Source organism: Prionailurus viverrinus, chromosome D2, assembly GCF_022837055.1.
Source record: "Prionailurus viverrinus isolate Anna chromosome D2, UM_Priviv_1.0, whole genome shotgun sequence".
NCBI lineage: Eukaryota > Metazoa > Chordata > Mammalia > Carnivora > Felidae > Prionailurus > Prionailurus viverrinus.
The window spans coordinates 9,053,138-9,067,794 of NC_062571.1; the positions used below are offsets into that span (position 1 = coordinate 9,053,138).

A 14,657-nucleotide genomic window follows, 5' to 3' on the forward strand; every position below is an offset into this window, starting at 1 on the left:
ACAACAGAACAAGTGAAGGGTTGCCAAGAGCAGGGAAAAACGGGGTGGAGGTGTGTGCCCAGCTGCCACGTCCGAAGGTGTGACCTCGGATCGTCGAACCTCATCTTACAGAACAGGAGGAAGGACTTTTAGGATGCTGGTAGATCTCTGTAGTTTCTTTGTGAGAAGCAGAGGGCTGGAGTGGACTCCACACTGGGGGCTGGATGAGGACTCACGCACACAAGCTCTGTTGGAAAGATGCAGGCCATCTGTGAAGTGGTAGAAAGTGCAGAAGACTTTGATACTTGAAACAAACCAAAGACTTCTCTCGGTTGGTTGGAGACCGTAGTAAAGATTGAGGATAGCATGCAGTGCCCTTGTTAAGAAACATAACACGAGATGGATTCAAAGTTATTATGAGAAACAGGAGAAGACAGGACAAGCAAGTGGCAGGTGAAAAACAATTCACTTGAAAATGTTATCGTGTAATGTCTGAATATTGTCACTAGTTTTAAATATAAATTAACAATGAAACATGGTTTCTGGTGTACGAGAACACAAGAGAGGCAGGTAATTCATTCTGAAGGAGATAGTAAGACCACAGGAAGGTGTGTTATGAACTGTGTTATATCATAGGAAATAATTCTATGTTGTTATATCATAGGAAATAATTCTATGTTATATCATAGGAAATAATTGAAAAAAAAGAATAAAATCACTGCAGTAATCAAAATACAATTAAAAAAAAAAAACAGAGGTAGAAAAGATATTGCAGGGGTGCCTGGCCAGCTCACTCGGTGGAACAGAAGATGCTTGATCGCAGGGTTGTAAGTTAAGCCCCATGTTGGGTGTAGACATTACATAAAAATCTAGGAAAAACAAAAAGATATTGCTGAAAATAAGTAGGAAACATGGAGGTTGTAAATGAGAAACCTAAACAGAAAACAAGGTGTGGGAAGAGTGCCTGACATTGAGTAATGGCTTCTTGTGTTCATCACATGTTTTATATTGCCAAGAGAAGCTCATCAACTACTTCAGCATACTTCTCGTTCCATGTCTGCCCGTCAGGAAATTAATTCCTGGTCATATAGTTAGGTAATTATAGTTTATAGAGGCTTCTCTTCCTATCAGTATTTTGATCCTCCAAAGAGAAAGATCTTGGTTTCACTTCTTAAAAATCTAGTATTACACATTAATGATTTTGCTTGACCGTGGAGCCACATAGAGCCAGATTTTCATAATAATGCAGAAAGCCATTACCACAAATTCTTTACAAACTTACATGCCAGCTCATCAATCATGTAAGATTTGTTAGATTCTGATTTATTCTGTGTACACTGACATAGAGACTGAAAAAAATCGTGTCTATTATCATCCTTGTTTCTTCTTATCAGAAGTAGCACACACTCATTTTAAAATTTACTATGGAGTGTGAAAGCCAACCCCATGTCATCTCCCTCAGATGAACAGGACATTTTTGATGGGGTTTATATGGATGTGTTAATAACATTTAAATACTTATTTTCATTATAAACTAACATTAATTATTAATGTCATAATATTAAATACATTATTCTATACATGCTTTTTAAAAAGTTTTCAGTGACATTTTACCATATTCGCTGTTTTTTTTACAGACTTTTTTTTTTAAGTTTATTTATTTATTTTGATAGCATGAGTGGGAGAGGGGCAGAGAAAGGGGGAGAGAGAGAATCCCAAGCAGGTTCTGCACTGTCAGGGGCTCAAACCCAACAAACCACGAGATCGTGATCTGAGCCAAAATCAGACGCTTAACTGACTGAGCCACCCAGGTGCCCCAGAACTATTTTTAAAAGTACAGACGTTAAACCACTAAACCTTTCAGTATGATGCCTAAAATTTGTGTTTGGTAAAGCTGTGCAGTTAATTCTGATAAAAACCGTTTGTTAAATACCATTGACTTCATATCTGTTCAGTGTTGAAAGAAAATCATAGGTAGAGTTATGGCTGCCAGAAACATAGTTGAATGAAAATCAGAGCTGCATGAAATATTTAAAAATTTGGGGTGCCTGGGGAGCACAGTCGATTGGGTGTTCAACTCTTGATTTTGGCTTAGGTCATCTAGTGGTTCGTGGGATTGAGCCCCTTGTCAGGCTCTGCGGTGATGTCACAGAGCCTGCTTAGGATTCTTTCTCTCCCTTTCTGTCTGTCCCTCCCCTGTTCACACACACTGTTTCTCAAAATAAATGAATAAACATTAAAAAAAAAAAATTAGTGTTTAACAAAGACAGTGTTACCACAGTGTAGTTCATGTTTGTGGTAAAGTAAATTATACAAACAGATTTTTTTTTAACTTTTTATTTTAATCACCCAGTACTTATCACGACAGGTGCACTCCTTAATCCCCATCCCCTATTTTACCCATCCCCCCACCCACCTCTCCTCTGGTGACCATCAGTTTGTTCTCTATAGTTAAGAATCTGTTTCTTGGTTTCTTTCCCTTTTCCCCCCCTTTGCTTGTTTGTTGTGTTTCTTAAATTCCACATACAAGTGAAATCATACAGTATTTGTCTTTCTCTGACCGGCTTATTTCACTTACCCTTACATTCTCTAGCTCCATCCATGTTGTTGCAAATGGCATGATTTTATTCTTTTTGATGGCTGAGTAATATTCCGTTGTATGTATATGTATGTGTGTGTATATATATATATATATATATATACACACACACACACACACACACACACACACACACACACCACATCCTCTTTATCCATTCATCTATCGATAGACACTTGGGCTGCTTTCATATCTTAGCTATTGTAAATAATGCTGCTATAAACATTGGGGTGCATGTATCCCTTTGAATTAGTATTTTTGTATTCTTTGGGTAGGTACCCAGTACTGTGAGTGCGGGATCATAGGGTAGTTCTATTTTTAACTCTTTTGAGGAATCTCCATACTGCTTTCTGCAGTGGCTGTACCAGGTTGCATTCCCACCAACAGTGCATGAGGGTTCCTTTCTCTCTGCATCATCACTAATACCTGTTGTTTTATGTATTTTTTATTTTAGCCATTCTGACAGGTGTGAGGTGATATCTCATTGTGGTTTTGATTTGCATTTCCCTGACGATGAGTGATGTTGAGCATCTTTTCATGTGTCTGTTGACCATCTATCTGTATGTTTTCTTTGGAGAAATGTTTGTTTATGTTTTAGGTCTTTTGTAAGCTAACGGAATGAAAGAATATAAGATTATGAATGAGAATGAGCAATTTATAAGGGACAAACAGCTGGGCTTACCAGAGTAAAATATATTCATTCTAGATTTGTAAATTGACAGCTTGATTCTAAGCTGAATCCGGATATAACTGATATGTTCTCTTCAGTGTGATACCATTGTAAAAAATATTGTCAGTTCTTAGGTTGTTCGACTCAATAGTATTATTATGGGTTTTGTACAGTATCGTATGGTATATCATTACAAATATAGTATTGTAGATAGCAGAGGAGTAAAGGTGAGCATGCATAACCAAAAAAATATTAAAGTAAAGATAAATGACAGTTTTAGGACCAGGTTTAGAATTGTAGGTTTTCATGTTTTGCAAAAATATAGAAGTGTGTGTGTGTGTGTGTGTGTGTGTGTGTGTGTGTGTGTGTATGTATGCAGGCTTGAAGACTAATGTTAAATCAGGTGAGATTTGGTTGGGGGAAAGCCAGAAAGCATTGGAAGAGGGTTTGATGGTTCACTATTGAACAACTCAGATGGAGTAAAGGAAAATATCTATAAATCAGAAAAGAGCTATAAATCTGATCCTGTGGCAAGGCTGGCTTGACCACTCATTGATTTTGCTATTTTGTTGTATGTTTTTATTGCTAGTGGTTTAGAGCTAGTAACAGAATTAGATATTAGAGATTGGGTTATAGTACTGTTCTCTTTTGAATTAGAGTTCTTAGAAATTTGATTTGTTGCTGTTGTGTAGAATGGAAGAGAGAGATGAGACTGGAAATGTGTATACTGTTGTCATAATCTAGATGTGAGAAGATAATGACCTAAACTTACCCACTCCCCAAAACCTAACTAATTCTGTTTCTCCTAATTTTCCTGTCAACTAATCTTCCTTGTCACTCTATTTATATTTCAGAATTAATTAATAGCAGTAGAAACTATTCAAGAAAGAAGTTCAGTGAGTTTAACAAAGGTAGAAATTGGCTCCATAATGATAAGCATGAAGGAATTTATTCTGAAGAGAAACTTTATAAATATAATAAAAATGGGAATGGCCTCCATCTTAATGAAGATTTTGTTCACCGTCAGAAAATTCAAATTTTGGAGCAACCTTTTGAATACAGTGAATGTAGGAAAGCTTTCCATGAGAATTCACTCTTTGTTGTACATAAGAAAACTTACACAGGAAAGAACTCCTGTGAACACACTGATTATGGGAAGATCTTCTGTGATATGTCATCCCTCATGGCTCATCAGAGAACACATCCAAGAGAGAATCAGTATGAATTTAATGAATGTGGAGAAAATTTCTTTGAGGAATCCATTCTCTTTGAGCATCAGAGTGTTCAGCCTTTCAGCCAGAAGTCAAACTTCATTCCAGTTCAGAGAAGCCACTCAATTGACAATGTGATTGAATATAATGAATGTAGAACGTTTTTCAGTGAAAAGCTAGTCTTTGGTGTACAACAGAGAACACGCACAGGAGAAAAACCTTATGAGTGTCATGATTGTGGAAAAACCTTCAACCAGAAGTCAGCCCACACAAGACATCAGAGAACACACACAGGGGAAAAATCTTGTGAATGTCAGGAATGTGGGAAAACTTTCTACAAGAATTCAGACCTCATTAAACACCAGAGAATTCACACAGGGGAGAAACCTTTTGAATGTCAGGAATGCGGGAAATCCTTCAGTGAAAAGTCAACCCTCACTCAACATCGAAGAACACACACAGGGGAGAAACCGTATGAATGTCGTGAATGTGGGAAAGCCTTCTCGTTCAAGTCAGTCCTTACTGTACATCAGAAAACACACACAGGGGAGAAGCCCTACGAGTGTTATGAATGTAGGAAAGCCTTTCTTAGAAAATCAGACCTCATTAAACATCGAAGAACTCACACAGGGGAGAAACCTTATGAATGTAATGAATGTGGGAAATCCTTCTCTGAGAAGTCAACCCTTACCAAACATCTGAGAACTCACACAGGTGAGAAACCCTATGAATGTATTGAATGTGGGAAATTTTTCTGCTACTACTCGGGTTTCACAGAACATCAGAGAAGACACACAGGGGAGAAACCTTTTGGATGTAATGAATGTGGGAAAAACTTCCGTCAGAAGTCAGCCCTAATTGTTCATCAGAGAACTCACATAAGACAGAAACCCTATGAATGTAATGAATGTGGGAAATCATTCTGTGTAAAGTCAAAACTCATTGCACATCATAGAACACACACAGGGGAAAAACCCTATGAATGTAATGTATGTGGAAAATCATTTTATGTGAAGTCAAAACTCACTGTACATCAACGAACACATTTGGGGAGAAACCCTGTAAATGTAATAAATGGGGGAAATCACTCTGGGTGAAGTCAAGATTTTACAGAAAAAGAATACAAAAGGGGAGAAAAATCTGTTGCTGTAATGATTTTGAAAACATCTTAGGTCTAAAGTCAGTTCTCACAATACAGCAGGGAACTTATAGAGGGGAGAGAATAATATGAAGCTATTGAATATAGAAAACTTTAGTGCTGGAATTTGAACCATAGAATATATCAGAAATCTCAGAGTGGAGAACACCTTATCAGCAAATCGCCCAAAGCCACACCTCACAAGTTAGAAACCTCTATTAATGTTCATAGGGTAGAAAATACTTGATCCACAGGCTATAGAACATGCACAGATTATAGGAAGCTATAGGAAAGCATTGTGCTATTTTATTAGTTGTGTGTAGCATCTCAGTGGATATCAGTAGTTTCTAGACAAAATACATTATTTTAAATGTGTGGGAGCTTTAAGTTAAAATCTAAGCTTATGCATCTGATATTTTGAATTGAAGGATCTCTGGCAATTTAAGGTGGAGGATGGTGTTCATTTAGAAATAGCTTTGTATTTTTGTTGAGATGCAATTTGGCCCATTGCTGGGCTTGTTATTCCCCACTGTTTAAGGTATTAGATATGAAAACACAGCACGCTGGGACCAGCAGTTGGAAGCAAGTCAGAGGCTCATGCATCTGCAGAAGAAGAGAAGATTTTTAGCAAGGGGACCCACCAGGAGGACTTTCGGATGCCCAGGTAGAGAGAGAGGTTCTGGATTGTTGGCTCATGGACGGGCAGCTTGCCAGCAGGATGTGTTGGTGCTTCTGGGGCAGACTGTTGAGAGCGGCTCATCCTGGCCTAGGGGGTCAGAGGGGAAAGGTGGGTTGCTGCACGCACAACTTAGTGGAGGCAGTAGAAGTGAGCGCGCGTGAAGCATAGGTGGTCTCTTCCCTGGCAGGCGTTTACGTTTGTCTCAGTGTCACCCTGCTGGGGTGACTTGTCATACTCCACTCTGTCTCTCCACATACTTAATACTTTCATAGGTGATGTAACAATTTCCAAAAAACGTAACAGTCACATACAAAAATGTATTCTTTGGAGCGCCAGGGTGGCTCATTTGGTTAAGCATTCAACTCTTGATTTTGGTTCGGGTTGTGATCTCATGGTTCGGGAATTTGAGCCCCATGTTAGGCACCATGCTGAGAGCACAGAGCCTGCTTGGGATTATCTCTCTCAGCCTGTCTCTCTCTCTCTCTCCCCTCTCTCTCCCCTCTCTCAATAAACATTTAAAAATGCATTCTTAAATATAAAGCTTTAAAAAAGCACAAGTAAAAATAAGTAAATTAAAAAGCACAAGTAGATTCCAGTGCTGGGTAGTAACTTGTAGCAGGTTGGTGCCCTAATGAGAACAACTAGAGAAACATCACAAAAAGCATCTGTTTCAATGCAGCTTATTGCTGCAGGAGCAAAGAGGACTAAAGGTAAAATTCAGGAGAGGAGTGAGTCACAGAAAGTTCCCCGGGCAAAATGCACCTGTTTCCCCTGGGAGCATTTGCCAGCTTTAGGCACAGAGGAACCTGAGTCCTGAGCTTGGCTCAGGTAGAGGGTGAAGCTCGTAGCGAGAGGGCGGAGACCAGAAGCCAGCAGAACTTTCAGCATTCAAGGCTGGAGTGAAAATTTCTTCAACATTAGAGGTTTAAGCCTCGTAGCTAGTTTCTCAAATTTTTAGAAGATTGACTCAGGACGGGAAGGAGCCTGAAAAGCTAGGCCGAAAGTCAATTTTATTCAGGACAGAAAAAATGATTGGAATTCAGTTCCGAAAAATGATTGGAACTGTTAGTAGGATGGGCCCTTGGCGAGCACAGCATGCTATCAGTAAAGGTAAGGTCATACCAGAGGTCAGTTGTACAAATGATACCTGATATTAAAAAAAACCCAAAACTGCCCAGAAAGAAAACTCTGAGTACAGATGCTTTCACTGCAGTTATTCTAAATATTTAAGAAGGAAATAATAGGAAGCTCCCATGACCTTTTCCAGAGAATGGAAGATGGAACTTTTCTAATTCATTTTGGGAGCATGGTACAACCTTGATACCAAAACCTGTAAAAGACATTTCAGGAAAGTAAAGTTACCAATATTTTATGAATTAAGGTGCATAATCTTAAATTAAAAAAAAAAAATCCAGTCATATCCATGGACCAAGTAATGTTTATTAGGGGAATCAAAGGATTTACTATTTAAAATTAAATCGACTTGGCCAGTTCTTCTTCCTCTCACGTTCTCCCTTCTCCCTTGTGCTTTCTGTGTTTCTCTTCTGCCTTCCATTCCTAGAGTGGAAGTCAGAACAGGCCTGCCACAAAGGATGAGAAAGGTGTGGTGATGTGCACACTTGCATCAGACGTGTTGAATGCAACTGGAAGAGATGATCATCGTGGCTAAAGTATCGCTAACATTGAGCAGATGAGAAAATGTGCTGAGGATGATGAGAGCCAGATCAAAGGTTTTCATGAAAATGGAGAGGGGAAAGTTAGAAAATCCCGGGGTGTTGGATTGGAATGCAACTCACAGAAATTGTGTGTGTGGTGTGTGTGTGTTAGATGGATCTGTCTGCTGAGAGGGCCTACACACAGTGACACCCCAGGAGCAGTGTGCACACCAAATGCCAGGTTACTAATGTCTAAATGCTGCCCTCCACCAAAAAAGGGACTGTCTCTGGAGTGATGGCTGGTTTCAGATAAAAGATGGGGAGAAATACATGATAAACCTGAATCATCTTACCTGCCAGACAGTAAAAAAATTTTCAAATAATCATGGAGTCAAAAGAACCACCTTGGTCAGGTTCCACTGGCCAGATTTGAGACAGTTTGAACATAGCATCAGAATTATTAATTCCCATTAATAAAATGGGAGTCCATTAATGTATAGTGATATAGATAAATTTGTAAATTCATAAAGGAGAAGGGAAGACTTGTACAGAAGAATGCCAGTTAATAAATGTAGGGAGAATAATGGACATAGAAAAACACCATTGGGCAACCATTGGAGGGGCAGTTGATTCAGGAGGTAGTTGTCAGCATAGACTAGAGTCTGTGAGTAGAGCTTTGATGAAGAACAGGATATGGCATAATCTTCAGATATCTCCCCACAAAATACCCATCAGCTGCAGAGGTGAAAGGGTGATTTTGTGATTAAACCTGGCAGACACCAGCATGATCAGGCAATCAAAGTTCACCTCACCAGTGGAGTAGGACAGGTCAGCATGATGTGTCCCCTGATGAGATGCACTGAGAAGAGGCAGCATCATTTGTGTGGTATTTTCGCCAAGAAAGCACGACCTGTAGGATGCCTGGATAGCTTAGTGAGTTAGGTGTCCAACTCTTGATCTCAGCTCAGGTCTTGAGCTCAGGGTCATGAGTTTAAACCCTGTGTTGGGCTCCACACTGGGTGTAGAGTCTACTTAAAAGAAAAAAGAAAAGAAAGCTTGACCTGTGTTTATTTAGGAGGAAACATCAGGTGAATCCATATGAATGGTTGTTTTAGTGAATGCAAAGCCTATAGTTTTTTATTATGTGAAAGATACGAAAAAGACTGAGAGGCTGTTTCAGATTAGAGGTGACTGGAAATAATTTTAAAATAAAAATGAAGACCAGACATTGGTAGAACAGTTGGCAAAATTCGGTGTATGGATTGGATGGTCGTGTTTATCAATGTTTGTTTCCTGATGTGGATGATTGCTGGGTGGTTCTATAGGTTAGTGCCTTTGGGGAAAATACACACTGGAATATGTAGAGGTAATGGAGCCTCATGGCTGCAGCTTGCTTTAATTTTTTTTAATGTTTATTTTTGAGAGCGAGACTGAGTGGGGAAGGGGCAGAGACAGAGAGAGGGAGGCACAGAATCTGAAGCAGGCTCCAGGCTCTGAGCTGTCAGCACAGAGCCCGACACGGGGCTCGAACTCACAGAGCAGGAGATTGTGACCTGAGCCGAAGTTGGACGCTTAACCTACTAAGCCACCCAGGTGCCTCTGCAGCTTATTTTTAAATGCTTTAGACAAAGGCTGAGAGAGAGAGAGAGAGAGAGCGAGCGCGCATGCGCGTGTGCGCATGCGCACACAGCGCAAAGGACTGATGGAGGAGATGCAGTGCGGTTAGGAGAATCTGAGGGGGATATGGGAGTTTTTTGGTACTGCACTTGTGACTTTTTTAAGTGTGAAGTCATTTCAGAATAAATATTTACAAGTTTAAGGTAGTTGATGTAACCTACCACATTAGTAGAAAAAATAAGTGAAGCCATTTGATTATTTCAATAGATGCAGAAAACGTATTTGATTAAAACTTTCCTTTCATGGTTAAAAACCAATAAAACTAGGAACGGAAGGAAAGTTCATCAAACACAAAAGGAAACCAACATACAGCAAATATTATACTAAATAAATAAATATTGACCTATATCTTCCTGATATTAATGAGACAAGAATGCTTGTTACCACTTCTGTTTCACATATGAATGAAGGCTCTAGCTCGTCAGTAAGGCAAAAAGGAAGTAAGTTTAAGGCCTAAAACTTGGAAGATTGAAGTGCCAACTCATTATTGGTAGGTGGTATCATTGCATGGAAAAGTGAAAAAAACTTATGGAGAAGTTACTAAAAATGGTGAATTAGCAAACTCACTGTGTAAAAAACTACAAATAGAAAACAAGAGATAGCAGGACAGTTGTATCCACCCAGGATCCGGTAGCAGAGACCAGATCTACCTACCTGCCTTAAAACAAAACAAAACAAAACAAAACAAAACAAAACAAAACAAAACAAAAAACGGAAAAAGGAAACCGATAAAATCCAGGAAATAACTGTTTTCATGACAGTGGACATCAGGCAGTAAAGGGGCAGTGATCCCTACAGGTGATGGGTAGGTTCACTATATTATGATGGTTTTTCAGCTATATTTATCAAATTATATCAAGATGTACACTTTAAAATTTTTTTTAATGTTTATTATTTTTGAGAGAGAGAGAGAGCAAGCACGGGAGGGGCAGAGAGAGAGGGAGACACATCAGAAGCAGGCTCCAGGCTCTGAGCTGTCATCACAGAGCCCAAGGTAAGCCTCAGACTCATAGACTGTGAGATCATGACCTGAGCTGAAGTCGCTGCTTAACCGACTGAGCCACCCAGGCACCCTGTCAAGTTGTACACTTTAAATACTGTTACATCGCTATTAAGCTTACAGTATTCCAAAAACAGTAAGTTCTAGAAATCCAAAAACTGCACCACCACCAAATTAAGGGATATTAAAGATCAAAATAAATGAAAGGATATACATAACTCTTGATGACTTTGAAGGCTCATTTCCCCAAAACTGAATGGTACATTCAGTGCAACCTAATCACCATCTAACAGCAGGTTTTGTTATTGGAAATTAGCAAATCTGAATTTAAAATGTATATTCAGGGGCACCTCGGTGGCTCAGTCAGTTAAGCATCTGACTCTTGATTTTGGCTCTGGTCATGATCTCCTATGGTCATGAGATCAAGCCCCACATCACGCTCTGCTCTGGGTGTGGAGCCTGCTTAAGATTCTCTCTTCCTGTCCCTCTGCCCCTCCCCTGCTCATGCTATCTCTCTCTGTCTCTGTCTCAAAAACACGTATATGCAGATGCAGTGACCATAGCTAAGACAATCAAAATAGAAAAATAAATCTGCAGGACTTAGATTTTGGATATCAAGACTGTGATATAGGCACGAGGATAAACAATGTCCAGAAACAGGCCCCAATATCTTAATATATGACAAAGGTGACACTTTAATATTGTGGTAAAAAGATGGTAATTTTGATAAATGGTGAGTTAGCTCTGTGTGTGTGTGTGTGTGTGTGTGTGTGTGTGTGTGTAAAGAAACATTTTGACTGTAGCCACCCACTATACACAAAGACTTGTTTGGTGTGGATTGTATATCTAGATGTGAAAGTAACACTTTTAGAAGAAAATATAGGCGAACATCACAGCTTTGGTTAAGACAGCTTAAACAAAAAACAAAAACCATAGATACACTATATGTTAACTAACTTGGGTTTAAATTAAAAAAAAAAAGTAGATAAATTTGAGAACATTAGAATTAAAAATTGCTGTTTGTTCAAAAACAAAAACCAAAAAAAACCCAACAACAACAACAACAAAACATGAGTTAAAAAGCCAGCCACAGCCTGGGAGAAGATAATTGCAATGCATATATCAAACCAAGGACTCTTATAAGGCATATATAAAGAACTCCAACAAATCAGTAAGGAAAGGAAAAGTGAGCAGCAGATTGAACATAATTCACAGAGTGTATTTAAGTGACCAGTAAATGTTGAAAGTTGCTCAATTTCATTAGTCAGCAAGGAAAAGCAAGTCATAATGAATGTGTGATTACCAGTATGCACCAGAATGGCTAAAGTGGTAAAAAGAAAAGACCAACCGATGATGAAGATACGAAGCAGCTGGGACTAATACGAGTTTGGTAGGAATGTAAATTGTACACTGTGGAAAATAGGCTCTTTCTGCTAGAGCTAAACATGCGTGTACATTTGGCTGTGTAATTCTACTTCTAGGCATATATCCAACAGAAATACATGTTTACTGAAAGAATATTCATAGTACTAGAATTCTCAATGGAAGTAGAAACGGCACACATGGCCACAACACCAAAATGAATATATAAACTGTGCTGTTCATTCAGTGCTATACAGCAGTAGGAATGAACGAACCACAATTACACGCATGCAAAGAACACAGAAGACTTTTAAGTGCTGTATACATGTTTTTCATTCAAAAAGCTGGCAAATCTAATATATGGTGTTAGAATCCAGGTGGTTGCCTGGATGGTAGCAGCTTGCAGAGCCTAATGTGAGGGGGCTCCTCTGGTGCTCATCGTGTTCTTTTTGTCTCAATATTGATTGTAGGTGTAATCAATTTACAGATGTTGTTACTTGCGAATATTTACATATATATATACATGTTTGAGTGTAAATGTTCCTTAATAAAGGCAGAAAGTCTGACATTGTTCACTCTCTGCTTAGATTCCTCCAACAGCTTCCCCGTCTCATTTAAAAACACAACACAAGATGAATAATTAGGACAACAGCAGTAAGCGTGTGTGTGAGGGATCGCTGTGTAGTAAGTGCTTATGTATGTGAGTTTACTACAGAAAGTATTTTGTTCCCTTCTCAATGTGCTAAATAACAAAGATATTCCATGTTAAAAGCTAACCAATTTCTCTGTCTTACCTATTCAATAAACATGTTAAGTGAAGTAATATTCCATAGTTTTACCATATATTACACATGTTCTCTCTCAGTTTCCTGGCATATAAAAGTGGATTCGGCCAGTGTTTTGTATTAATTCTTCAATAAAGAATTCAGACACTGTGTTTATGAAGTTGTTATCTGCATCAGGATCCATCAGTGGGTATAATGAAAATACTGATTACACAAAATAAGCCATATCAATTAAAGAAAGCAGATATTAACAGTACTACTTGAGTTCAACACAGTATTGCTTTCCATTATATGAAGAAAATATCCAGCTGAAACATTCAGATGAGGAATCCACTTAGGGATGAGTTGCATAGCCCAAGCGTAACGAACCATGTACATTTGTGTTGTGATGTTGTATATACATATTTTGTCTTATTCCTTTCTTCCCAGTGTAGGGGAGGCCGTAGAATTAGTTACCAGATTGCCTGGGCTCATATGTCTGGCCCTGTCACTAGATTTGAGACAAATTACCATCTTTTGTACTCAGACTCTCATCTGTCAAATGGGGACATTAGTAGTAGCTACTTCATAGGGGCAATTTAATATGAGCTGTGTATGTGTAAGCTGTTATTTCTTAAATTAACTTTCAAACAATTGATAGGTTCTTACAGACTCTTAATACCCAACACATTTTTCCCTTGATGGCAGTGCCTTAACTTGTAATTTCTCATCTTGGCCTTGAAAGGTTCAGAGGTAAAGAACAATTATATTAAGCTACTCATGAAAGACACTCCCCTCCAAGATTTGTTTGGGATTGGCCCGTGTTCTAGCTGTCATCAGAGTTGTTTGCAGAAGTGTTCTGAAAACTTCTGGGAAAGGTTTCTTTCTTGCCCAGCTGAAGTGTTTTATGCCTGGACTTGACACTTAGTTCTGTCTTGCAACTTGCAGAGGTAGGTGGTGGTCTGAGGATGGTGGGGCAGAGAGTGAAGGGTTCATGAGGATGTTACTGAGTTGCCTATTCTAACTGTTCTACAGTGAGAATGGATGGAGGTTGTATTCAGCGTAGGCGGAGCATGGAGTAGATTCCCTGCCCAGGCAGGACCATGCGACAGGCCTCAAGGCTGGCATATCTTGTTTGAGGAACTAGTCTGGCAGAATTGTAGTCCCAAGTTCCCTGGCCATACGGGCCAGTGTCCTCAAGTCAGCAGATAAGCAGTGCTGCTGGCCATGATCTCCACTCAAGTGCTGTTTCCCTAGGCAGCTTCCCAGGTGCTCAGGTCAGGCATTTTACCTGGTGGGGTGGGCATCTCTGCACTCAATAGTGCGTGGGGCTTTAAATGAACTCCCCTGACTGGGTGGAAAAGGGAACCAGCTCCCAGCCCTGCGAGGCTTTGTGTGGTCTTAGGCTTGTTCTGTGGTGGTGCATAATTCTCTAACAACACTAGTTTAAAATTAAAAACAAAAACAAAAAATCTTAGTAAAAATAACTATGAATACAATAACCTTTTATTCAATATACAATATATATAAACTGTAACATCAATAATGAAAATGTGTGAGAGGAGAAATAAAAGTGTAAAGCTTAAGAATGCTGTTGGATTTAAGTTATCAGTTTAAAATAGACATAATTTTCATATACTTTATGTAAGTTTCATGGTAACCACAAGGGAAAAACCTATAGCATTTATGCAAAAGAACATGGTAAAGAAGTCAAAGCATGCTCACCAAAAGGCATTAAAACACAAATGGATAAGAAGCAAGGAACAATGGAGCTACAAAAAAGAAAATAACAAAATGCCAATTGTAAGTCCTTATCTGTCAATAATTACTTTAAAGTAAAGAGATTATAGTCTTCAAAGACCTAGAAAGGTTGAATGGATAAAACAATAAAATCCCATGATAGGCCGCCTACAAGAGACTCTA

The 14,657-nt window shown here is 39.0% G+C and overlaps 1 protein-coding gene across 3 annotated transcripts in view; it reads left to right on the forward strand.

Moving 5' to 3' along the window:
- Window positions 1-9,429, forward strand: part of LOC125147520 (zinc finger protein 37A-like) — a 35,438-nt gene extending 26,009 nt beyond the window's left edge. Inside the window, exons 4-6 of one of the 3 annotated variants that reach the window (XM_047824596.1) lie at window positions 4,103-5,173; window positions 6,136-6,261; window positions 7,838-9,429. In XM_047824596.1, the coding sequence (XP_047680552.1) occupies window positions 4,103-5,173; window positions 6,136-6,261; window positions 7,838-7,872 (1,232 nt within the window). In that variant the 3' untranslated portion in view covers window positions 7,873-9,429. Of the gene's footprint in view, window positions 1-4,102; window positions 6,698-7,837 lie in introns of those variants that run through there. The other 2 variants (XM_047824595.1, XM_047824594.1) reach the window with 2 other exon arrangements.
- Window positions 9,430-14,657: the final 5,228 nt, after the last annotated feature.